This window comes from Podarcis bocagei, assembly GCF_964188305.1.
Source record: "Podarcis bocagei genome assembly, chromosome: 13".
Lineage (NCBI taxonomy): Eukaryota > Metazoa > Chordata > Lepidosauria > Squamata > Lacertidae > Podarcis > Podarcis bocagei.
In genome coordinates this window covers 17,469,446-17,496,820 of record NC_138138.1, presented here as the reverse complement: position 1 = coordinate 17,496,820, position 27,375 = coordinate 17,469,446, and the positions used below count along the sequence as shown (strand labels likewise).

The 27,375-nt window shown below is 41.4% G+C and overlaps 1 protein-coding gene across 2 annotated transcripts; it reads right to left on the bottom strand.

The window, feature by feature from the left end:
- Positions 1-1,479: 1,479 nt before the first annotated feature.
- LOC308570966 (vomeronasal type-2 receptor 26-like) lies at positions 1,480-27,081 on the bottom strand. Of its 2 annotated transcripts, XM_081166077.1 has the most exons (11): positions 26,700-27,081; positions 24,928-25,210; positions 23,819-24,682; positions 22,951-23,178; positions 21,438-21,564; positions 11,353-11,488; positions 10,198-10,480; positions 8,752-9,411; positions 7,057-7,278; positions 5,720-5,846; positions 1,480-3,268 (listed from the first exon to the last, which is right to left on the bottom strand). In XM_081166077.1, the coding sequence occupies exons 1-11, from the start codon at positions 26,936-26,938 to the stop codon at positions 2,370-2,372; spliced, it is 4,068 nt and encodes a 1,355-aa protein (XP_081022203.1). In that variant the 5' UTR covers positions 26,939-27,081; the 3' UTR covers positions 1,480-2,369. The 2 variants fall into 2 exon arrangements, with proteins under 2 accessions (XP_081022203.1, XP_081022204.1); XM_081166078.1 differs by lacking the exon at positions 8,752-9,411 and having other exon boundaries at positions 1,482-3,268.
- Positions 27,082-27,375: the final 294 nt, after the last annotated feature.

Here is a 27,375-nt window from a genome sequence, read left to right as displayed (position 1 = left end):
ACCCACACTAAATGCCTGGAAAGGGGTAAAACAAGTTCTGAGGTATCTCAAACAGACAATTGGCTATATGTTACAATTAAATTCTTCAGAGGATGAAATGTTGAGTTGCTACTGTGATAGTGACTGGGGAAATTTGCCAGATAGAAAATCTGTCACAGGACTAGTTATAATGGTCGGTGGAGCTTTAATCAGCTGGCGGTCACGCAAGCAAGACGTTGTAAGTGTGTCATCAACGGAATCAGAGTATGCCGCATTGAGTGAATTGTGCAACGAGGTGATTTATTTCAAGCATTTGTTAGCAGATTTAAATGTAAATTGTGGAGAACCAGTACAAGTTTACATTGATAATCAAGCTTGTATAACCTTAAGTAAAACAGAGGGTTTCAAATCGCGTTCCAAACATATCTCTGTAAAATACCAAAATGTACGTTGCTGTGTACAAGACAATATAATCACCTGTACTTATGTGTCAAGTGAAGAAAATGTCGCAGATGTGTTAACTAAACCATTGGCAAAGATAAAGAACAAGCGTATGTGCAAGGGTTTAGGTTTGCTGGAAAAATAATCTCCTACATAGGTGTATTTGGAGTTAATTGTTCAGCAGAATCTGTGAGGGGGTGTTCAGTTTCTGTTTCAGTTTCTGTTAATTGGTTCTCGTGGAAAACTTGCAGATTCTAGCTTCACCAATTAACTCAAGCTGGTGTCAATTTACTCTTGGCAGAAAGCCCAGGTCTGCTTGACCTAGAAACTACTCACTCTGATTGGTTAACGAGCAGCACTCAACTCTGTTATCTAGGGATTGCTAGCACAGTTTGGTGTGAGGTGTGTTAGGAGTTAGAAGTGCTGTGTATGGTTTTGAGAGAGAAAGGAAGGATTTATTTTGCTTTTATTTGTATGCAGAAACTCTGCTGGTTTTATTTTTTCCTTTTTTAATAAATCCTGTAAATAGTTCTTCTGAGTCTAGCTGACTAGTCATTACTGCCGCAACTAGCTTCCTCGCTGTGCAGGAAAACTCTGCTACGTTTGGGCTAAAGCCAATAGGGCTATGCCTGACACTCCAAAGTTCCATGATTATGAACGTTGGAAAAATGTTGAAATGAAATTACTTGGCTCTTGTAAAAATGTTTAAAGAATTAGGTAAAAAGGTAATGGTTATGAGAAGCTGGTAAAAATAAGATTTAAGTCTTAAGTTTTAAGGTTTTTTATAAGATAAGATGAAAATAGAGTAAGGTAATGTAATGACAGAATATTATGAATTATGGAAAGGATTTGCTGTGACAATTATTAATCAAGATACAAGAGATGGGAGGAGGAGGAGGTCATGGAAAGAAGGTAATGAAAGTGGAGAATTCGTAAATGATGGTTTTATTTTTTATTTTTTATTTTTCTGTTTTTGTCTTTTTTCTTTGTATTTTTTTTAAATCTTTTTTCAATAAATACCATTTTTTAAAAAAGAGAGAAATGGGATAGTTTTTATGTTACATGATATCCATCTGTTACTTCTATTACTAAATTTCATTGTCCTCCTATGCCACCTATATCCCAAACAGCAATCTGGTGGGGCTACCTCCAATATTGAGAATCACTTCAAAATAACTCTTTTTATGTTGATAGATAATGAGAACAGTCAGACAAGATAGGTTTAATCAGGGAATGTTTCCCAGGATTGAAAATAGGAATGGAGTACTCACAGCAGCTGAATATGCTTTTATTTATTATACACATAGACACAGCCTAAAGCTTTACTAGATCCATCCCCCATTCATTTGTGTTCATAGATATACCTGCATGCCATCAATTAGTGCAGTTTACCACCTGAGTGTCTGGGGCCTGTTTGCATCAAGGTCACAGTGACTGCACAGAAATCTACGTACTTAGCTGCATGGGTTCAAGGATGAACATGGTCTTGTGCTGTGGGAAATAGGCCCTAAGGCCTGGTTGGCTTAAGCACATTGGTCCAATGTATGGCCTCGCCAGCCGTCTTCCACCCCTTCCCAAACCATAAGAACAAAAAGCTTTTTCTGTTGAAGATTTTTGAAGACAATCTCTTATTTTCGACATCTTTCCTGCCATATTTTAATTCTCTTTGGAGTTTTCCCCTTTTTACAGTGTGTTGAAAGGAGAGCGGTGTCTAACCAGTGTTGAAAAACCAATGGCACAAGCTAGATGTCCTGCTCAAAGACCAAAAGCAAAGCTCAATCCATAAGTTACTCGTTTCAGCTGTAACAAAGGACATAAATTAAAATCTTTGAAGATTTCCAGAAAATACCAGGCAATACTAAACATAAAATACATGACATGATGCGGAGAAAGAGAATATATTGTCCATATTCTGGTAAAACGAAAAACAGAGATGATAGGATAATTTACTACTTCCTTTTTATTAATTGCTCCTTGCTGTTCAGATCAGGTCTTAACACAATGATGTAGCATTTTGGGGAAAAGATGGAACCCAGTATGCCAGCACTGGAGGCCAAGATGGAGAAGATCTCCACAGCTACCATGTATTTCCCCTTGGTGCTCAGGTACACTGGAACAAAGGAGATCCAAACACTACAAAACAAGAACATGCTGAAGGTGATGAATTTGGCCTCATTGAAGCTCTCAGGCAATTTCCTGGCAAAAAAGGCCACAACAAAGCTGACAATGGCCAAAAAGCCCATGTAGCCCAGGACACAGTAAAACAGGGCAACTGACCCTTCGTTGCAGCCTAGAATGATTTCTCTCATCACAGAGTGCATGTCAGAAGCAGGAAGTGGGGGAGAGGTTCCTAACCACACAGTGCAAATGCCCACTTGGATAATGGTACATGACAACACAATGGTGCTTCCGAGCCTTTTCCCCACCCATTTTCTCATTCTGGATCCTGGTTTGGTGGCCACAAAGGCCAGAACCACCGTGATAGTCTTGGCCAGCACACAAGAAACAGTCACTGTGAAAACAAGGCCAAAAGCCATTTGTCGGAGCAGGCAGCTCACTCTTTCTGGAGGGCTGAGGAAGATCAATGGGCAGAGAAAGCAGAGCAGGAGTGAAATGAGGAGAGTGTAGGTGAGGTCCCGATTGTTTGCTCTGACAATGGGTGTGTCCTGATGTTTAATGAAGATGGCTTGGACCACCACTGTGAGGAAAGAGAGAGAAAGAGCAAACAATGCTAAGCTCATCCCCAGAGGCTCTTTAAAAGACAGGAAGCTGATGGTCTTTGGAATGCATTGCGATTGTTCCATGTTTGGATAGTGATCTTCGGGGCACCCAACACAATCATCCATATCTGGAGAGGAAATAATCATTTCAGAGTTCAGATGTGTTACTGAGCTTCCAGTGCTGCTCGTATGGAACTGTTAGGGTTAAAGATGTTTCCAGACAAACCAGATTGAAAGTGATGCATGAGAACTCCACCTCAGCATTGTGTGCTATGTTATTTGGGGTGTCCCCATAAGATACATTGTGCAGTTTAGATGGAAAAGATTGGTAACCACAACTACAATTCTTCCTTGTAGTACCGTATTTTTCGCTCTATAGGATTCACTTTTTCCCCTCCAAAAATGAAGGGGAAATGTGTGTGTGTCCTGTGGAGCGAATGCAGGCTCCTTGGCTTCAGCGATAGCAATGCGAAGTCTCTGAAGGGCAGAGGGAGCGCTCCCTCCACGCTCCGGAGGCTACGTGTTGCTTTCTCTGAAGCCTGGAGAGCGAGAGGGGTCGGTGCGCACCGACCCCTCTCGCTCTCCAGGCTTCAGGGATAGTCTCCTGAAACCTTTGGAGTGCAGCAGGAACTCATGCTGCGCTCCAAAGGCTTCAGGTTCCTGTTGCTGAAGCCAGGAGAGCAAGACTCTCCTGGCTTCAGCAGAGAGGGAGAGCTGCTCAGCGCCCCTTCAGCGAAGCGGGAGGAGAAATAGAAGGGGCTCCGTTTCTCCTGCCGCTTCGCTGAAGGGGCGCTGAGCAGAGAGGGGGAGATTTTTTTTTTCTTGTTCTCCCCCTCTAAAACAAGGTGCATCCTATGGTCGGGTGTATCCTATACAGCAAAAAATATGGTAATTGTTCAGTACAGGAACTTAGGAAGGTGTCTTCTACCAAGACAAATCACTGGTCCATTTAGCTTAGTACTGCCTGCCTTATTTTAACCTCAAACAAAGATTAGATCATTGGTGATAAACCTTTTCTTTTTAGAATAAGGTACATATTCATTTATTGGGGCTGTCTGCTAATAGAGATGGAGGAGAAATTTGGTTTTACTGAAATTTGACTGGGAAAGTCATCTAAATTGCACTGTTTTGACCAACACATTAACCAAAACACAGTGACCCTGCAAAATGTATGCTTGTCTAAAAACTTTTCATGCAGACCTCCAATTAAACAATATGTACAAAATGGACTATATTACCAATGTAGAAGTTTTACTTTAGACAGTCAATACTTTTTTGTATATCCCATAGTAATTGCATTTATTTTCTATATAGAACGTATGTATCAAATAATGATTTTGATTCGTGTATTCCTGCATTTTTGTAACTCTTTTATGCTGCTCCCCTATACCAGATAAACTGCCGAATCACTGCATTCCTTGCTTATCTGCCCCTGAAGGATTGTATGTTTAGCCAGAGGGCACAAGTGGCTAGGGTGTTGTAAGTTACAAGCCCTGTGGTTTCCTTGAGATTCCGTAAGCTGTGGGAAGATACAGGAATGGATTATGGCACTTTCTGAATGTCTAGTTGTCAAGGAAGATGTACAATAAGTGAGTAAAAGCTTATATCTGGAGCTCCAGAGTTTGACTAATCAAGATAAATGATGGGAAACATAAAACAGGGACTTTTTCACCCCTTAACATGTAACCTTTCTTGTGGTACGCATTCTATAATGATGTTATATGATGTATGTTTATGTGTGAAAAACCCAATAAAATCTTTGTTAAAATGTGCTTTCAGGCAGTTTGTCTAACTGGCGGTTAGCTGAACAACTGATTTAGCGAGGCTGCCTCATTGCAATAGCTTCTCTAATAAATCAGGTCCCTACTGGACACTTTGCTTGCATATTCTCTTTGTTGGAGTTTATTTAAATGTTTGTTCCCTCACCTCGTCAAGAACGAGTGCTTTAGAAGTAAATTCTTACCATATCATACCCTCCAACACAGTGGCGTAGCGTGGGGGGTGCAGGGGGGGCCGGCCGCACCGGGCGCAACATCTGGGGGTTAGGGTTAGGGGGCGCAAATCCACGGGTTAGGGGGCGCAAATCCACGTGTTAGGGGGCGCAAATTACTTGCCTTGCCCCGGGTGCTGACAACCCACGCTACGCCACTGCTCCAACATGTCTCTGATGAAAATAGGGATGTCCCATTCCATAATGATAATTTTACTATTTTTACCCCACACATCTTACTGGGTTGCCCCAGCCATTCTGGGCAGCTTCCAACATATATAAAAATAATAATAAAACATTAAACATTAAAAAACCTTCCCTATATAGGATTGCCTTCAGACAGTTCGGGTCAAATAACTTCATACCCTTCAACATTTCTCCAATGAAAATAGAGACATCCAAAGGAAAAGTGGGACATTCTGGGAACAAATCAGAAACCAGGACGGCTTCTCTAACTCAGGGATGTCCCTGGAAAATAGGGACACTTGGAGGGTCTGCCATATTAGCAATTATTTACCTATTTACTTAATTTTTCCAACAACTTCTAACATGACATATGTTTGAAAAGTACATATCTCGTGTCTCTTACCCTTCTGGGACGAAATCTTGCCTTGAGGACATGGAGCGCAATCATAGCAGCAGAATTGCTCCCCCTCCTTCTTTTTCTTGCTGGAACCAGGAGGGCAGTTTGGGTTACACTCAGAAAGGGGTGGAACCTGCCCATTTAAAAAAAAACAACATAAACATTTTAGCACACAGAAATTATCAGTGCTTTGGGCTTCATCCCCACCCCTAAGCCAGCAGTAGGAAGACACTAAACTACTGAGAACCAAACTATTTGTTTTGCTATTAGCAGTTTTAAAAAAGAATGCTGAAACTGACCGTCTGTGAAAATAATGCCTAAACTGGGAAGGGAACTGGGAGTTCATTTTCACCAGCCCCCCCCCCATACATAAAATGAATACTTGTTCATCACCAACCTTCCCATACTGAGCAGAAAGTATTAAAAAGGCTTAACATGCTTAGAAGCCTCCCTATAATTTGGAACTTTTGTGACGATATACTGCTCTGTCTCCTTTCTTTTAGCAAATGTTTTGTGCCCCTGGGAAAGTGATAATTCTGTATTGATTTGTTTTGGATGCTTGTATGTGATGCCAATAAAAGGCTTGATGATGATGAATTTGGAACTTTGTGTTGTTATCATGGTCCCCAAATATGAAACTGTAAAGGAGTTCAACCAAATGCTCTTAGAAGCCTCCTTCACACTTCCTGCCATGCTTTTTGTCTTAATTGATGCATCTTCAAACGTATTTTGTACTTCAATGTGTATTTTTCAAATGATTTTGGTCCGTTTTTGAGCTGAGAACTAGACCACAAAATTCAGAGAAATGTGAAACCTGAAGGATAATTAATTTCAGAAGGTTGTGGTTCAAATCCCTGTGATGGGGTGAGCTCCCGTTGTTCGGTCCCTGCTTCTGCCAACCTAGCAGTTCGAAAGCACATCAAAGTGCAAGTAGATAAATAGGTACTGCTCTGGCAGGAAGGTAAACGGCGTTTCCGTGCGCTGCTCTGGTTCTCCAGAAGCTGTATGCCGGCTCCCTCGGCCAATAAAGCAAGATAAGCACCGCAACCCCAGAGTCGGTCACGACTGGACCTAACGGTCAGGGGTCCCTTTACCTTTACCGATAGTAACTTAGGTGGGATTTTTTTTTTCCCGGTGTGGAAGGAACTAAAACTGGTCCTCCTGGCACAAATTGGGTTGGGCTACATAACTTTCGGGATGACTTCCAGCTCTATGATTCTACTATTCTCAAGGAAAATGTTTTGATTCTGGCTGGAAAGGCAGGTATGTGCTGGACTGATGATTTGTAAGTAGAATAACATTCTATTTCCCTCTCTCTCATAGATGTAGGAATTATGCCTCACCTGGTGAAAGCTTCTGTGCCACACCATTCTGCTGTCATCAAGGGTGAATGGCTGGTCAGGTGTAGCCTCCACCCTTCCAACCTTGACCCTCAAGAAGGAGTTATTTGGAAAAGTGACCAGGTTGGTGATATCAAAGCCAGCTTCTACTTCCCCGTTTGCACTAAAAGATACCGTTTCCCCAGCAGAGTTGTTAAAGGAGACACTCCTAAGAAAGGGATGGAGCTGCATTGAAAGGAAAATAGAAATCATAAAGTAATGTTAATGTCTCTCCTTATTGCCACTCAGGATGCCTCCAGACTGTCAGTATATGCAGGTAGTGCTATGCAAACATAATCCATTCCTGAGAGTGTTCACATAGCAAGCTGACGATTTCCATTGTTTTCTATGGGACAATCCCAATGTATTCCCCAAAAAAGAGGAAATGAGGGGGGAAATCCATGCTTTTTAGGTCCCACTGCTTGTATACAGTCATACCTCGTTTTGCAACTGGGATCTGTTCTGGAGCCCCGGCCACTAGCCAAAAAGGACGCTAGGCAAAGCGCCGCATCTGCGCATGTGCTTGGAGTGGTTTGTGCTTCTGCGCATGCACAAAGCTCGAATTAGTGCTTCTGCACATGTGCAAGGAGCAAACCCGGAAGTAACCCGTTATGATACTTTCAAGTTTGCTGTGGACGTTCACTGGAATGGACGCTAGACAAGGTGGACATTTGCAGAGGTATTACTGTATCCCGTCCCAAAGGAATTCTAGGGTAACCAGCCTCATGTAACCAGTATGCTTGAGTCTGATTAATGCACAAAGTGGTTAATGCCATAGAGTAAGCTGTCCTACCAAACTTAGCCTAAGTCACTTTCCTTCACCTCGGGAGGAAATGGGTAACAAAGCCTTTTGTTCTACTCAGTCTACATGTGAATTCTGTGTGTGAACTACTCCCTTTAGCCACATATTTTAACCAACCTCCTTTGATTCTGACAAGAATGGAGTCTGAATCTAATGTTTCTATACCAATAGCTTAGGAAATTTTACCATTTTGTGACTGCTATATAGAAAAGCACATGAATCTGATCTTTGATTGTTGTGACTTACTAAATGTGTGGTCCATCTTTGTGATAGGGCAGTGGAGAGTTTGGGGGTTTAGCGGAAAGGACACATTTACAGTTTTACAATCTAGATTTCCAGACTTTTATTTTGCCATGTTAAATCTCTGCTGGGGTTCTCTCACCAAAGAGTCCTTGCCAGAAAACTGGGTCCTGGCTTCCCAGGATTTCTAACAAAGATAACTTCCACTAACAATTTCAGTAAGTAAGTAAATAAGTAAGCACGTACGTACATAAATAAATGTTTAAAACCCTCCCCCCCCCCCTTTTATGCTGGTCATGGACAGCCATTTTAGGGGCTGTGCCCAGTCTTTCCCACCTCCTTTCCTCAGCCACAGCTACATTTTTTTCAGCTTTGTCTGCCACTCTCTGCCAGCTCTCATTTCTCCTCTCAGTGTGGGATCAGATCTGCCTCTTAACTTGTGTGCAGAGAAGTTGCGTGGGAAGGAGCAGCACAGTGCAGGATTATATCCTCCTGCTTCCCTGCACACAAGTTACGGAGGGGATATGATCCTGCACTGAGTGCTCGAAAATGTTCAGGGTACTGTGCTACATATCACTGCCCAGGTCTAATAAATTGTACCATGGGATAGGTGTTACCTGCCAAGGCTTTAGCTTCTGAAACTCTTGCATCCCTCCTTCCACCACTGCCTTGAATTTTGTCCGGGGCAAGAACATGGCATGTAGAGCATGTGCTATGGCATAGACAGCATTATAGACACTATAGCTGTGGCTTGTTATGCTCATCTCAAAGCCAGATGACGGGAGATCTTCCAGCTTCTCCTCTCCAGTGCAGGTTCCACTGTCCTGCTCCTCTGTACTGGAGTTTGGAAATAAACAGAGAAAGACTTGTGCCCAGAACTGCTTGACAAAGCCATTTCCATTCGCCTCAAATGGATTTTGGACCTGAAGAAAGGCTTTGAATCCTTGTACAACATTTGAATGAATTCTAAAGAAGAGGGAACCCTGGAAGAGTTGCATATCCCAGTTCATTTGAAAGGTCAGTGCTTTGAAGTCCAGTTGTGCTGTCAGAATCCACACCTTGCCCTCAGATGTCTTGGTTCCATTGTCCACTGCACCAAGTGCTACCATTATTCGCAAGCTAAGCATGGACTCTGTTTCTCCATAGACAACAATAACCTTGGCTTTATTCTCCATAATAACTTGATAAATTTGGATCCACTGGGAATACATGGCGTAATACTCAGTCAAATATGCCGTTTTCACGGTTCTCTCTGAGAAGGCCAAACAAATGCCTTTCTGGGAAAGCAGAGTTTTCAGGGTGTGAATAAATCTCTCTCCACTGACATTACCTGCAGCAAGCAACCCAACCCACGTCCAACCAAAATGCAGAAGTAACTCAACAATCCCACTGTATTGATGGACTTCATTGGGCGCCATCCTATAGAAGGAAGTGGATTGGCTTTGACCAGCATCCTCTGGAGCAAAGGAGCCATAAGTGAGCTAAAGGAAAATAAAGGAGCAAAATCCATAAATGTAGAAGGACTGGGTATGTGCTTCCAGGGCCAGCCTGCCCAGAAGTGAGATGAGGTGGTAGCCTCAAGGAGGGGGGCTCCAAAAAGCTGGGGGCAATCACAGATCTAGCCTCCACAGAGTGCCCCCTGTGCTTGTAGGCCGTCCCCCTCCTTCTCTTCTACTGCTGCATGCCAGTTTTCCTACAATCCTGCAATGCAGCTTCCCTTTCCTTTCCCCTCATCTTCCTTCCCCATTTCACCCCCTTTCTTTACTAGAGCAATTGGTTATAGATATAGGTATTTGGTTTCAAATAATCACCTTTACATGCGCTATCTGAGAAATTAATTAATATACTGGACATTTGTACAGAAGGGAATTCCGTATCTACAATGCCATCGTGCTGGAGAATAAATAAGGATAATGCTTCTTTGAAACACATGTTTATGTGATGTCCAACACTTATGGATTTTTGGAGGAAAGTATTAGGATGAATACTAATACTTGAGGGGGAAATAAAATTGTCAGATGATCATGGGGAATGAGTGTGGAGTCCCCAAGGCAGCATCTTACCTGAGGAATCTTGTAGATACCCAAGATACTTGCCATTTGGAGAGAGGAATCAAAGTCCAGTCCCCCGATAACTGCCACCAGGTGTTTCTGGATGTTGCACTTGTAGTTGGGCATAAGTGTGGAGGGAAGATTCAGAGCAGCCCGGTAGGTCATCCTTTCATTGAAGTAACTGTCGTAGATGTGGAATCCTAAGGTGATATTACGTAAGATCTTGGGGTTCTCATTGACCTCCTTGACAGCAAATACCAAGGCCAGGATATGCTGGTAGTTCTTTGGCAAAATACTGCAATGAGAATGTTATGCTGATTTCTTGGGAGATATGCTATGCAATTTTCTTTTATAGAAATTAGGACCTCATGACAATTCTTCAACATTTTCATGCAAATTGTGCTCTGACATGCACATAACTGCAAAGCAATTTCCCCTTAAAGAATTCATTGCATTCCACTTGTATGCTTATATACCACTTTCATTAATATATGCATATATATTTTTTTACATTTTACCCCAGTATATGCATTTTGTATACATTACTTGACTGGAACACTGCACTGCAACATTTGGTGAAATGTGAAAGCGCAAAACATACACATACATTCATCTACAGGTACTGATCAAAAGAGCTGCATCGAAATGCAGAGAAGTAGATACTCTAACTTAATGGAGTAGTTCTCATCACTTTCAGAGCTGTGACACATTTATAACTAGGAGCATCATAAAAGTCTAGCCTGATTGGGATGAGAACACCTGGGACTCTTAGAACTTTACCTCAGAGGAGAAGTGAGCTTTAAGACCCCTCACACCAGGCTTTCTGAAGTGATGTTCAGTATTCAAAACAGAGAAGGACTTTCTATCTCAAACTAAGCAAGTTTAAGCTGTGGGTCTGATTGTTAAACTCTTCTTGGAATAAATTTGGTGGGATGTGGGGAGCAGAGAGCACACCAACAGGCAGCCTCTTCTCACTGACACATTCAGATCTCCATTTCCCTCCTTCCAAGCCAACGCCTCAGCTACGCAGAAGTCCCCCACCACCACCACCATTTATGCCTAGAAAGAAATCCCGCTGAAATCAGTGGAACTTGCTTTTGAGTAAGCCCGGTTAGAGCTGGGGAATGTTTTTGTATCATCTGATTACTTAACACATGAAGTATTTACAAGATATCAAGAAGTTGATGGATAGGTAGCCTTTCTGTGAAGTCTTCTTCGCCAAAAGAAGTAAAGAGGTGAGAAGCAAGTCCACCAATAATAAGATGACCAGGTTGGTAGTATTCATGTGGAATTCTGGACAGATCTTGGATGGCGCAACTAGTGGTATGTTTGCACACCATATGTGGCAAATGAAAGAGAAGAGGCACAATAAACAACAGCATACTGAGGCAAATACTATTTCTTATCAGAAACACTCATTTCCATCTAGAACATATTTTCAATATTCTGCCTTGTCACGAACAACACTTCTCTAACAATTCACAGATTAAAATCCTATTTTGCAACTCGACAAATAGAAAAGCAGAAATCCTTCCTCTGTCTCTGACCTCTCCCTTGCTTAGAATATCAGGAAGGGGTTTTTATACCCTTGTTTAGACTTTGGCTGGTATTCTCTGGAAATCCATTGAGACATTATCCAAGGGAGATTTGTTTATGACAAGGCTGGTAATTACCGATGAGGTAATAACTAGGTCTCGTTACATCAGAAATATTGAACAACTGGCAAAAAACATGTTGTTATAGACCTGAACAGAATAAAAACAAAATCGGTGCAAGTAAAATATTATAATATACACATTGAGGTGGGTTGTAATAAATAAAGGATATAAAATATCAGGAATATTTAAAATATTTTAAGCTACGATATACAGTGTGATATGTTGAAATGCAGAAGTTATGAATGAGTTGGTGGGCTGGGAAATAACATAACAAGAATAAAAATTATCAGCCAAATTCTCTGCTTAGATCTGATTCTAACACTCAGTCAGAAGTGGTAATGATAATGGAATTCAATATCCCACAAAAAGGGGATGGTACAATTTTGGTGGGACACTGGATTATCTGAACATTTGACCCAATTTTTTATTTTTATTTTCACAATTAATTTCTACAACTAACTACCAAAAAACCCCCACAAATTCTTCCCCTTGTCCCCATTCACAAAAACATTTCAATACCTTATCTTGATGTTCTTTAGACCTCATGACTTCCATTACCTCTTCTGTTTCCTTATATTAACAAAAGTCTTCTGCATTTCCATACGCATATTTCATCAATTCTTCTTCTTCTAATTTTAACAAAATTCTTCTGCATTTCCATACGCATACTTCATCAACTCTTCTTCTAATATTATCTAATTTTTGCTGATTGCAACTGTGTAGTCTGAGCCTGCCAATGTATCAATTTATTTACATTATTTTGCACATATACAACAAGTGTTTTCCATTCTTTTTCCTAACTTTGGCATATTTAAATTTCACAGGAAGGTGACTATCAGTTAAGTCAGATTTAAAATCCTGCTCACCTTTCTCACAGTCTCCTCTTACTCTCAGAAGCTGTAATTTTTGCCTTATTTCAGCCACCAAGGCATTCCCAAATATTTCCTGCCTACCCCCCATGCCATCCATATCTGCCCTGAGTATCTCCTGGTATTTCTTCATTTCAATCACAGTTTCCATTTTTCTAAAAAGTTCCTCCATCATCAAGACCTCCACTGCTTCTGTTTTCTTTGTCACTGGTTCTTTCTTAATAATCAGTTCTGTCACCATTTCAGTATTTTTGTCCATTTGGGCTATATGTTTATCTCCTGTCTTATCCAAATTTTCCTTTATCTCCTTCATCAACTCATTTCTCAATTCATAAAAGAATTCCACCCAAGGCTTATTCCCTGTGTCCTTCTGTCCAAACTTGGGGTTGGTTGCTTTTTAATTGCTATGTTCAATAAGTTACTATTAAAACAATCAAAAAAGGTCCAAACAGAGTTGAAATATCCAATACTCCTTCTACTTAATTCACTCTGCCCTTGCCAATATTCTCTTTCCCTTGTTCTCAAAACAACCAATTTTCCAGCCATACCTTATCAGTTTCGTCAAGGCCACCAAGTAACATTTTTCCCAAGAAACTCGGTCTTTTGTACTTTTCCATCCCTCCAGCACGATTGCCCATTACACATATACAATTCGAAATAAAATCCAGATTTCAAATTAACATTCAAATTAAACAGATATCTACTTTAAAAAGAAAACAAAAGCAGTTTGTCCACACAAAATCACAACGTAATAATCCAGAGGAGAGTAAAAGACTCACTGAGCCAGTTCTCTAAAAATGTCTTGAAGTAAGAGTTACAGACAATTGAAGATCATTATAATTCCTTTTTTTGGGCAGAGTCCAAATGCCCTTTACCAGGCTTCCAACTCTAGATAGGCAGTGTAGTGGCTCTCAGGTGTTCCGATTTCTGGCACTGCATTCCCTGTCAATATTCAGCCTCTATTGTCAGTTTCAAGCTTTAAAGATCCAATTTATCTTTTAACAAAACAAAAAACTTTAGAAGCAAGCTCAGTCTTCTTTAAATCACTCCAACCAAAATGTGCCTTGCAAAGCCAATAGTTGCTTCCATACACTCACCCCACAGAGTACTTCAATAGTCTTGTTTCAAGCGTTCTCTGCTGGGCTCAAATTCACCCACGGCTTTACTGCAAGGTCCTCTCCACAATTCTCCATTATAAATCCAATAAAAGGTAGTAAAGAATGGGCTTCAGTTGCTTTTAATCGATCTTTCCCATTGGCAGACATATATCTAATAGAGTCATGTAAAATTGATACCACTCTCACTTGAAAGTTGTTTCCGTGCAGTGATTAACCAGAAAACGGGGATGGACTTCCTTTTTACTCCTCCGTCTAGCACTGAATTCAGCCGAAATAGATCTAATAATTAATCTTCTTTACGTTTCCATCGGCTTAAATTTAGTTTTCGGAAGATCTCTGCTGCAGGTAGGAGTTTGAGGCTTCGCTCCCATGGAGTTGCGATACTGCCATGTCCGCAGGCTCACTCTTTGGTTCCCACCGCCCACTCCCCATTCCTCTCGGAACAGGGGTTTGAGGGTCACAGGAGAACCCTTTTGCAGACTGCTGGACCTCTTGACACCTTGAGAACCCTCTCAAGGCTTTTTAGGGGAGGTGCCTTGCCTTGGCGCTTCCCCCTGTATCTCCGTGGGGCTCTAGTCCCTCAGACGATCAGACTAGCACTCCTTTTCACCATTCACAGAAACCAGAAGTCCCTATTCATTAGTTATACTAATTAATATTGTTGTCCTCCTAGGCAACCTGCATCCCATACAGCAATCTGGCCGGGCTACCTCTAATAATGGGAATCACTACAGAAGAACTTTTCTATGTTCATGGATAATTTATTTTATTCAGCAGACGTGCATGATACCAGCAGCTGGTTAGGTTTTATGTAGATTTGTTCTGTCTTGTTCACTGAAATCATCTAATGTACTTCTACAAAAATTCATTAAACTTTTCTCCAAACAAATAATGTAAAGTACAGTGGTGCCCCACAAGACGAATGCCTCGCAAGACGAAAAACTCGCTAGACGAAAGGGTTTTTCGGTTTTGCGTTGCTTCACTAGACGAATATGGGCTTGCTTCGCAAGACGAAAACGTCTTGCGCTTTTTTCTTAAAGCCGCTTGAAGAGGTGCAGTTGTGATGGACTGTGCTTTGCAAGACGAAAAACATCACAAGACGAAAAGACTCGCGGAACGAATTATTTTCGTCTTGCGAGGCACCACTGTATGAGACCAGCTTCCAGGCAGGATAGGTTTAATTGGGGGAAATTTTATAGGCTTGAAAATAGGAATAGAGCACTCACAGCAACAGAAAACTGACTCTAGAATGTGTGTTTATATTGTCATGGAATTGGGAGGGGGACCGCTTGCTAAACTGTAGAAATTAATAAATGGTATGATTTTGATTATTTTGAATGTGAAGGGAGAAAATACAAGCCGCAAAGGAATTCCTGGACTAGCCTCTGCAAAACTCCCAGGCCAAACTAGGGCCATTAAGAAACAATGCAAGGTCACTGAGGGCCATTCGCAATGCAAAAGAACTGTCCTTCCCCCTTGCCCCAAGGTGTGAACAGAGACAAGGGTTTGAAAGGTTGCCAGGGTAACTGGATGTGAGGTGATAGGGAGTCACAAGCAAGGGTTGCTGGGAAGAATGTTGTGCTTACACACACACACACACACACACACACACACACACACACACACGGTGAGACAAGGCTGTGTGAGGCCTGCGGGTTCCATGTTGAAGTACTCTTGCAGCCAACTTGGTATAAAAAGTTGGACCACCCTGGGCTAAACAAAAATCTACCTTCTTGCATCCAGGCCTTTCTGTCTTGACAATGGTCTTTGATCTAGGTCTAATGGTCCCCATTCAGAACAGCCATGTATACTTGGATAAAACTTGCTGGTGGTGCCTGTGCCTCTAATTGTTGGGATTAGGGCAAGACAAGCTAGCTCTTGTTATTTTCGGTCTGTACTCAGGTACCAAAGGTGTCTTTGTATCTTTATTTAACTGTAATTTTAAGGTAAAATTGTTCTGTTTTGTACTGTAATCTCTTAATAAAGTATTAGCTTCTATTTGCTTTTGTGGCTTCTTATTGTAAGCTTTTGCTCTGAATCTGGTGCCTGGCAGCTTGCTTATGGCTGGGTAGGTTTGTGGCTGAGACGACAAAGAATGGATCTTTGCTTTTTGTCTTGGGGGAAGTCATTGGATGTCCAGGAAAAAACTTGAGTACCCTGACTCAGAATTTTGGGTGACTTCGCAGGGTTGCTGGCAGAGTATCTGAGTATCGTTTGGTTAGAGGACATCGTTAGAAATGAATGTCTAAGTCAATTAAAGACCCAGTTGCCTACAATACCACCTCCTGCTGCTTTTACCAGGTAGTGAGGATAAAGGAACAACATACTAACTCCCAGGGAAGTTCAGACATTCACATGTGCCTAAGCACAGGTCTCTATACCTACGGCTTCTTTAGTGAAAAGAAAACAGAACAAATGTCTCTTCCAGTTTGCTCCATGACCAGCAATGGAATTGGACTTCCTTCCCAAGACCTACACCGATGATTTAAAGCAAAAAAGATCCTAAGACCCAGTAGTCATATAAGTTGACAAATAAAATTAATCAACATTTTAAAAGCATTTAGAATACAGAACATAGCACACACACAAATAAAAAGGACTCTTAGCTAGCCTTACCAAATACCTCCTCCACTGTCCTCATCTCCAAGGCAAAAGGGTGTTCACACACCTTCACTGTAAAAGCAGGCCAAAGTAAAACAAGAGGGATAGCAAAAAGACAGGGGTGAGGGGAAGCCTCAGACACACTACCCACCAAACAGGATCCACGGGGAGCACAACAACAGCCTTATAAGGTGATGATCCTATGAAACATGCCTTAATATTTTGTGGTATCCATTACAGCTTCTTTGTTTTCCAAATGCAACATCAAGTCCAAAAAGATTAGGGAAACCTGTCTCACAGTGACCACAGAGAATTTTCAAATAAATTGCACATAGCTAAACAAAAATATATATCATACAATAAGGATAATGAGAGATTATATTGCCCATATTCTGATAGAACAAATAAACAAAGTTGATAGGTTAATTTGTTATTTCTTCTTTATTAACTTCTTCTTGCTGTTCAGATCAGGTCTCAACACAATGATGTAGCATTTTGGGAAAAAGATGGAGCCCAGTAAGCCAGCACTAGAGGCCAAGATGGAGAAGATCTCCACAGCCACCATGTATTTCCCCTTGGTGCTCAGGTACACTGGAACAAAGGAGATCCAAACACTACAAAACAAGAACATGCTGAAGGTGATGAATTTGGCCTCATTGAAGCTCTCAGGCAGTTTCCTGGCAAAAAATGCCACAACAAAGCTGATAATGGCCAAAAAGCCCATGTAGCCCAGGACACAGTAAAACATGACAACTGATCCTTCGTTACAGCCTAGAATGATTTCCCTCATCACAGAGTGCATGTCAGAATCAGGGAACGGGGGAGACATTCCTAACCACACAGTGCAAATGCCCACTTGGATAAGGGAACAAGAAATCACAATGATGCTTGCCAGTCTTTTCCCCACCCATTTTCTCATTCTGGATCCTGGTTTGGTGGCCACAAAGGCTAGAACCACCGTGATCGTTTTGGCCAGAACACAAGAAACAGTCACTGTGAAAACAAGGCCAAATGCCATTTGTCGGAGCAGGCAGCTCACTCTTTCTGGAGGGCTGAGGAAGATCAACGGGCAGAGAAAGCAGAGCAGGAGGAAAGTGAGGAGGGTGTAGGTGAGGTCCCGATTGTTTGCTCTGACAATGGGTGTGTCCTGATGTTTAATGAAGATGGCTTGGACCACCACTGTGAGGAGAGAGAGAGAAAGAGCAAAAAGTGCTAAGATTATCCCCATTGGCTCTTTAAAAGACAGGAAGTTGATTGTCTTTGGAATGCATTGTGATTGGTCCCTGTTTGGATAATGATCTTCAGGGCATGCAACACATTCATCCATGTCTGGAGAGAGAGAAAATACACTCAGATTTCAGATATGTTGCCAATATGGAACCACATTCTGCAATTTAGTTGGACAATGGTGGCAACTACAAATAGAAATCATCCTTGTATCAATTGTTCAGAACAGGAACTAAGGAAAGTATCTTATACCAAGTCAGATCACTGGTCCATTTAGCTCAGTATTGCCTGCTGAAACCAACAGCACAAATCCTATACGGCGCACCACTCGTCTCCCTCTCTAATCTAGACCCATATGAGAAGATACAATCAGGTTTCCTTAGATCACTCCTGCAAACACCTAAATGCGTCCCAAACGCCGCCCTACGACTGGAAGTGGGCTTATACAGCGTTATTTTTTTTTTTATAATGATTTTTTATTGCGTTTCTTTTCATAGGTTAACAGATTTGTTTACATGGCAACATACAAGAAACATTTTTTATATATATATATATGAAGAAAAATGAAAAAAGAAAAAATATTAAGAAACTTTCCTTAACGTCCTTCAACAGTTCACTTTTGGACCTCCTCACATCCTCTCAGCATTGCATTCATTGTTCTAGCCAGTTCAGCAATTTGTTATCTTGTTTCCCATCTTATTATACCTTTAAATATATTATGTTACCAATTTCAAAAATTTATAATTTAGTTTTAACACTCTTAATAAACATAATATTTTGTTTCAAATATGTCTCGTTTTTTTTCCCTTCAATGCTTACTTTATCATTTGCTTAAAATAAATTGCAGAAGCATAACGTTTCTTAATCATGCGCTATCTTAACATTCAAACAACTTATAATGTTTTTGCAAATAGTCCTTAAATTTTTTCCAGTCCTCCTCCATTGTTTCTTCGCTCAGATCTCGGATTCTGCCAGTCATTTCTGCCAACTCCATGTAGTCCATCAACTGCGTCTGCCAGTCCTCCAGTGTGGGTAAATCTGGTGTTTTCCAGAACTTAGCGATGAGAATCCTAGCTGCTGTGGTTGCATACATAAACAAGGTTCTGTCCTTCTTTGGCACCTTCCGGTCCACCATGCCCAGGAGAAAGGCCTCTGGTTTCTTAGAAAAGGTATATCTAAATACCTTTTTCAGCTCATTATGTATCATTTCCCAAAAGGCCTTTACTTTCGGGCAGGTCCACCAGAGGTGAAAGAATGTCCCTTCTGCCTCCTTACATTTCCAACACTTATTATCAGAGAGATGATATATTTTAGCCAACTTGACTGGGGTCATGTACCACCGGTATACCATTTTCATAATGTTCTCTTTCAAGGCACTACATGCCGTGAATTTCATACCGGTGTTCCATAACCTTTCCCAGTCCTCAGACATAATGTTGTGTCCTACATCCTGTGCCCATTTTATCATAGCAGATTTAACTGTCTCATCCTGTGTGTTCCATTTAAGCAGCAAGTCATACATCCTCGAAAGTACCTTAGTCTTTGGTTCTAGTAACTCCATCTCCAGTTTCGATTTCTCCAACTGGAAACCCACTTTTTTATCTATTTTGAATACCTCTTGAATTTGAGCATAATGCAACCAATCTCGCACCTTACCTTTTAGTTTGTCCTGGCTTTGGAGCTTCCAATTATCTCCAACTCTTTCAATCAATTCCCAATATTTTGGCCAGTAGGCCTCCATATTGGGCCTTTTTTTAGAAATCTTGGCTTCCACAGGTGATAACCACCTCGGGGTCTTACTTTCTAATAGGTCCTTGTACTTCAACCAGACGGCAAAAATTGATTTTCTGACAATATGGTTTTTAAACAATTTGTGAATCTTCGCCTTGTCGTACCACAAATATGCGTGCCAACCATACACATTATCAAACCCTTCCAGATCTAGGACATCGGTGTTTTCCAACAGAAACCAATCCTTCAACCAGCAGAAGGCTGCAGCTTCGTAATACAACCTTAAATCCGGCAGGGCAAACCCCCCTCTATCTTTTGAGTCAGTTAGTATTTTAAATTTTATTCGGGGCTTTTTGCCCTGCCAGACAAACTTAGAAATATCCTTCTGCCATTTTCCAAAGCATTCCATTCTGTCCACGACCTGAAGGGTTTGAAATAAGAATAACATTTTTGGCAAAACACACATCTTTATAGCTGCGATTCGGCCTGACAAGGTAAGTTTCAATCTTGACCATATATCCAAGTCTTTTTTAATTTCCAACCAACATTTTTCATAGTTATCTTTGAAAAGATTTAAATTTTTAGTGGACAAGGATACTCCCAGGTATTTCACTTTTTTAACCACACTTAACTCTGTCTCTTTCTGATACCCCTCTATCTCTGTAGGTGTCAGATTTTTAACCAAAACCTTAGTTTTTTGTTTGTTTAACTTAAATCCCGCCACCCGACCAAACTCCAAGATAAGTTCCAAAACTCTTTTTGTGCTAGATTCTGGCTCCTGTAATGTCAAAACTAAGTCATCTGCGAAAGCTTTCAATTTGTATTGTTTCGCTCCGACCACTGGGCTTATACAGCGTTAAAGCCAAAGTATGGATAAGAACCTTATGCACTTGGCTAAGACTTAACAACTCGCCGGTTGGACTACTTTACCTGATGCTTCTTGACAAATTCCAATCTAGCTGGTTGAAGGGCATCCTCAGAAAACTGGCCACATATGGTCTCTCCCCAGAGTATTTCTTAAGTTTAGAAAGGGGAAGGGCCAAGAACATAATCAAAGAAAGGCTCAGGGACATTGAAACCCAAAATGACTTTAACCAACTTCCGATAACTTATAAACTTCTATACAATTCCCAAAGGCCCCATCTAGCAAACTATCTCAAAGTTCTAGACAACGCTAAACACCGATGGGCATTTTCCAGGGCCCACTTCAACGCTCTCCCTTCAGCTCTTCTAGAGAGAAGATACAATAAAACACCGATCGAACAAAGATTATGTCCCTGTAACAGCAATGAAATCGAAACCATTGGGCATGTCATCTTATACTGCCCATTATATCGAGACTCAAGAAAAGAGCTGATCAAACCGATTCTGAGGAAAATACCTCGTAGCACAGACGACACCTATATCAGACACCTCTTAGCTGACAAAGAGCCCGAAATTAACAGGTCCGTGGCAAAGTACTGTTACATTGCAACAAGAATAAGACGAGCAATGATGTCTACAAAGGAGTCCAAAGTGTAAACATCGAAGGAACGATATTAAACAGTAGTGACTCCTGAATTGAATTTTAAAAACTTAAAACTCGAAACCTGGTCATAAATATAAGCACCAACTCTGAGAATTGGCCATATTTTTACTGCTACTTCTAGCACAATACTACTCTTAATGTCATATTTTATAAATTGCTTCCTGGTCATTGACCGTATTAAAGATATTTGATTTTGCCTGCTGTATTTTAACCTGACAAAGATGAGATCATGGGTTATAAACCTTTTCTTGTGAGGAAAGGTCCATATTCCTTTATGTCTGCTAATAGGGATGGAGGAGAACTTTGGTTTTGTTGCCCTTTGAATGGAAAGATTACCCAAATTGCATTCCTTTCACCAACACATGAACCAAAATACAGTTGCCCTGAAAAATGAGTACTTCTCTAAAAATTTGTGATGCCATTCTCCAATCAAACAATGCATACCAATTATTTGCTTGATCTTTTCAACAACTTCTAACATGACATATGGTTTGAAAAGTATATCTCTTGTGTCTCTTACCCTTTTGGGATGAAATCTTGCCTTGAGGACATGGAGCACAATCATAGCAGCAGAATGGCTCCCCCTCCTTCTTCTCCTTGCTGGAACCAGGAGGACAACTTGGGTTGCACACAGAAAGGGGTGGAACCTGCCCATTTAAATAAATGCTTTAAAATTTTAGCACACAGAAATTCATAGCATGTTTGCCTTCCATTTTCCAACCCACAGCTAGAAGTAAGAAGACACTAAACTACTTATTCCAAAGGCAAGACCAAACTGACCATCTTTGAGCCCCCTTCAGGCATTCAAAAAGCAAGCATGAGGGCTCAAACTGGGGAGGGGATTGGGGGCTAATTTTCACCAGCCCTGCCCATTTTGTCTCCATACATAAATAGAACACCCCTTCCACCAACAATTTTCCTTAGGATACATGTGGGTAGTGACTTTGGTGTCTCAGTTAAATTCTAAGGATTCTGAAGCCAAAACTATGGTAACTTAGGTGTGATTCCCCCCACCCCAAGTAGAAGAACTAAAATTGAACATTAGAGAACTTTTTTTTAAAAAAAATACACTTGAAAAATTGGGGGCGGGGATTTTCGGGGGGGGATGTATTGCTTGCAAGATTTGAAAGGGTATTAAACTGCTAAAAGCTCCGTTGTAATTTGCGGCAATGTGTCTAGTCCATTTACAGCTCTTCATGCAGTAAACTATGGAACTCATTCCCACAGGAGGCCGTAATAGTCACCAACTGGGATGGTTTTAAAAGAGGATTTGAAAAATTCGTGGAGGATAGGTCCATTAGTGGCTATTAGCCATGAGGGAGGTTATGCTCCGTCTTCACGGTCAGAGGCACTATTATGATATTGATGTTCCGTTCCACCTTAACAGATGTCTGGAGTATGACACATGTCTGTTTACATTCCAGCACAGCTTGCTGGGAACTTCCGTTGTGTGCATAGCTTTTGCTTTATTGCTTCTAGCTCTTGGACATGAAGGAGAGCAGACATGTTTTCTTTGTCCTGTTCTTTGCTGAATAAATTGCTTGTAAATATGCTTTACATATGCCTTTGTCTGCCCTTCCATCGCGAAGAGTTTGTTATCTCTGTTGGCTTGAGTGCTCAACTTCTGAAAGGCTTCTGAAGCTCTGAGTTGCAGATTGATGCAAAACCAAGGACTGGAGTTCGACCGGCAACTGGCCGGTGGGCTGGAGCCATCTGGGGGCCTGCCAATTGCCCCCGTTCCCTTGGACGCATCACAACAGTTGAACACTATCTTATGGAAACCACAAAAGTAGGGAGCGCTCTTGGGCCCAGTTCCTGCTTATGGATTTTCCACAAACATCTGGTTTGCCAATCTGAGAAAAAAATGGTGTAGAAGGTGGGCCATTGGCCTGATCCAGCAAGCACACCTAATGTAATGCAGAAGAAAATGTTTTGAATGAGGCTAGAAAACCAGGTATGTGCTGGGCTGATGACTGATAAGTGTGTAATATTTTGTTTTCCTATATCTCATGGATGTTGGAATTATGCCCCACCTGGTGAAAACTTCTGTGCCACACCATTCGGTTGTCATCAAGGGAGAATTCCTGACCTGGGGCAGCCTCCAAATCCATCCCTCCAACCTTGACTCTCAAGAAGGAGTTATTTGGAAAAGTGACCATGTTAGTAATATCAAAGCCAGCTTCTACTTCCCTGTTCTCACCAAAAGATACTGTTTCTCCAGCAGAGTTGTTAAAGGAGACACTCCTAAGAAAGGGGTGGAGCTGCATTGAAAGAAAACAGAAATGATGAAGTAATCGCTCCAAACTGCCCGTATTTTCTGGGAGGGTTTCATGCACATACCAGAATGTTAGGTTTGCACAAATAAAAGGGGTTGTTAAAGCGCTCTGTCACACTATTGCAACAAGTCCATTTTTCTCAATTCCTTCTCAAACTTTCCCTCCCTCAATCCATAATTTCTCATGCCCTCCCCTTTTTGGAGTATCCATAGAATGAGAAAGTTCAGACTGAGGAAGAGAGAAGAGTGGGAAGAGAGTGATCTGGAGGTGAACGTCATATGGGCAGTGTGGGTGAGTTCTGTGTTGTAGGGAGTGCTTACTTTTGATTTGATTTAATATATGTATTCCACCTCCAATAAATAAAAAGGGTGGAGCTCAAGGTAACGTAAAAAAATGTTTTCCGATCCAATGTCCTTTTTACTGCCATGCAGCATGAATGCACAAATTAAATGGCAATTCTGGGGTGTTTTTTGATTTATGAATTTATTAAATTAGAGCAATGAAGGAGTGAGAGGATGAGAAAGGAGTTCAGAAGACTGCTTAGAGGACTGCTGGGAGGTAATCTACACTAATTTCCATGGCACGGTTCATGTCAAATAAATTGTATTTCATGAAAAGGCATTACCTGCCAAGACTGCAGCATTTGAAGCTCCTGCATCGCTCCTTCCACCACTGTCCTATATCTGGTCCTGGGCAAGAGCATTCCATGTAGAGCATGTGCTATGGTATAGACGGCATTATAGAGACTGTAGCTGTGGCCAGACATGGTCATCTCAAAAGCAGATGAAATTAGATCTTCCAGCTTCTCCTCTCCAGTGCAGGTTCCACTGGCCTGCTCCTCTGTATTGGAGTTTGGAAATAAACAGAGAAATACTTCTGCCCAGAACTGCTTGACAAAGCCATTTCCATTTGCCTCAAAAGGATTTTGGACCTGAAGAAAGGCTTTAAATCCTTGTACCACATTTGAATGAACTGAAAAGGAGAGGGAACCTTGGAAGACTTGCATATCCATGCTCATTTGAAAGGCCAATGCTGTGAAATCCAGCTGTGCTGTCAGAATCCATACCTTGCCCACAGATATTTTGGTCACATTTTCCAATTCGCCTAGCGCTACCATTGCTCGCAAGCCAAGCATGGACTTTGTTTCTCCATAGAAAACAACAACTTTGGCTTTACTTTCCATAACAACATGATAGATTTGGATCCACTGGGAATACATGGCATAATACTCAGTCAAATATGTGGTTTTCAGGGTTTTCTCTGAGAAGGCCAAGCAAATACCTTTCTGGGACAGCAGAGGTGTCAGGGTCTGAACAAATCTCTCTCCACTGTGATTATCTCCAGTGAGCAACCCAACCCACGTCCAACCAAAGTGCAAAAGTAACTGAATAATCCCAGTGTACTGATGGGCTTCATTGGGGACCATCCGGTAAAAGGGAATGGACTGGCTTTCATCAGTATACTCTAGGGCAAAGGAACCATAAGTGAGCTAGAAGGAAATAAAGGGACATCAATATAGTAGAAGGAATTGGTATGTGCATCTCTAGCGGCTGTTGTGGCAAAGACAGTTGTAATGACAGTAGGCATTTACCTCACTTTCCCATGGACAAGGGAGTCAAACAAAAGCATCTTCCCTAGACTCTCTGGCCCAAGAGGCAGTGACATAGCTGCATGCCAGGGAGGGGAAAGGATTCATCCATGGTGAATGAATGTGAAATCTCCAAGGCATCTTACCTGAGGAATCTTGTAGATGCCCAGTATGTCTGCCATTTGAAGGGAGGAATCCATGTCAAGCCCCCCAATAACTGCCATCAGATGTTTCTGAGTGTCACACTTGTAGTTGGGTATAAGTGTTGATGGAAGGTTCAGAGCAGCCCGGTAGGTCATCCTTTGATTGAAGTAACTGTCATAGATATGGAATCCCATTGTGATATTAGGCAAGATCTTGGGGTTCTCATTGATCTCCTTGACAGCAAATACCAAGGCCAGGATATGCTGGTAGTTCTTTGGCACAACACTGCAATGAGAATTTTATGCTGATTTCTTGGGAGATATGCTATGCAATTATTATTATTTAAATGATATGCTGTGCAGTTTTTCAAGCACCTCATGATTATTCTTCAGCATTTTTGTGCACAGTGTGCCCTATTATACAGATATCTGGAAACCAATTTCTTCTTTAAAAAAATGCATTGTAGTCCACTTGACAACTTCTATACCACATTCACTAATATATGCATTTTTAAAAAATTAATACTTTACCCCAGTGTATGAATTTTTGTATACATTGCTCGGCTGGAGAAGTGCACTGCAAAATTTAGAGAAGTGTGAATTTCAAATAATGGCTCCGTTTTGCTTTTCATATTTCTTTTGAGCAAGCCAATTTTGGGAGGTTCACATTTAAATGTGAACTGATTTCAATCCCGCCCCAATCCCTAATGAGGCAATACTTATATTTATTTTGGAGTCCTGCATGTTCTTGATAACACTTAAAGATTTAAGAGATACTGATGCTGACACCAAACTCTACAAGGCTTTTACCCCAGACCAAATTCCCTAAACAGCCACCTCCCCAGTTCACTCACAAATTGATTCAACTGCTAGGTACCATCTGCTTTTGGCCTGCAAAGCTCCACAAATCCTATTTCTGGCTGCTTGGACAGTTGAGCTCATTTAAGAAATCTGCTTTTATGGCATTTTTCTGCTAAGAACTGGGCAGCTTCTTAGCCTAAAATACACACCAGCTCATTTGTTCTAATCTTCGCCAAAAAAATATTGTTAACAAACTGGGTTTAGGGAGCTTAAGCCTTATTTGTCTGCTTTCACCTCAGCTTTCTCTTGTCTTTGCCTCACATCTCACTCATTACTTCTCCCAACTGACAGTTAACTGCCGTTTCGTCAAGGTTCAGAACCTTCAGCCAATCACTGACTGTTGTTCCCAAAGCCAAACAAAATGAATGTACCTGATCCAGGCTCTGTCTATAAATATTAAACACAATTGAATCTCTTTCCCCTTCCTGTCTTCCTCTCACTAAGTAGCTGAACAGGTCTGCACCACATTAAGAGCGCAAGTCATCAAACTTTGATACACACACACTGACATCAACAGAGGCCATAAAACATGTTGAAAGCACAAAGTACAAACATGTACAAAACATTTATCTGCAGGTATTGATTTGATCTAACAAAAAGTTGTGTCGAAATGCTGAGAAGTAGGTAGCCTAGCTTAGGGAAGTGGTTCTCATCATTTTCTGACCTGTGACACATTTTTAACTAGGAGTATCCTATAAATCTTGTCTGAGTTTGATGAGAACATCTAGGGCTCTTAGATCTCCACCTCAAAGGAGAGGTGAGCTTTCAAGATCCCTCCCCCCAAACTTTCTAAGGTAAAGCTCAATATTCAGAATAGAGAAGGGCTTTCCATTTTAAACTACGGTAGGTAAATTTAAGCATGTTTAGGGTTGGGGGATGTTTCTGTACCAGCTGATTCTTTGACATGTCCTTACAAGGTATTAAGAAGCTGATGGGTAGTTAGCCTTTCTCTGAAGTCTTCTTTGTCAAAAGCAGTAAAGAGATGGGAAGCAACTCCGCCAATCATAAGATCACCAGGTTGGTAGTATTCATGTGGAATTCTGGACAGATCATGGACGGTGCAATTCATGGTATGTTTGCACACCAAATGCGGCAGATGAAAGAGAACGGACACAATAAACAACAGCATACTGAGGCAGATATTCTTCGTCATCAGACACCCTTATTTCTGTCTAGAACATGAACCTTAGTTCCAGAACCACCCTCAGTAGAATATTTTGCCTTGACAGGAACAGCATTTCCTCACCAATTCACAGATTAAGATCCTATCCTGTTGTTGTTTAGTCATTTAGTCGTGTCCAATGGACCAGAGCACGCCAGGCACTCCTGTGTTCCACTGTCTCCCGCAGCTTGGTCAGACTCATTGGTAGCTTCAAGAACACTGTCCAACCATCTCCTCCTCTGTTGTCCCCTTCTCCTTGTGTCCTCAATCTTTCCCAACATCAGGGTCTTTTCCAGGGAATCTTCTCTTCTCATGTGGCCAAAGTATTGGAGCCTCAGCTTCAGGATCTGTCCTTCCAGTGAGCAATCAGGGCTGATTTCCATGGACAAACTCCATGGACAAAGACAACGAGATCCTATTCTACAACT

Bases quoted from the DNA above. Each gene is read 5' to 3' on its own strand.
- LOC308570966 (XM_081166077.1), bottom strand. From the start codon at position 26,938: ATGACGAAGAATATCTGCCTCAGTATGCTGTTGTTTATTGTGTCCGTT. The intron at 9,412-10,197 runs GTAAGATGCTGC...CTGCTTTCCCAG, and splicing joins GTATCTACAAGATTCCTCAG to AAAGGCATTTGTTTGGCCTT. The intron at 7,279-8,751 runs GTAACACCTATC...CTTTCAATGCAG, and splicing joins AGAAGCTAAAGCCTTGGCAG to CTCCATCCCTTTCTTAGGAG.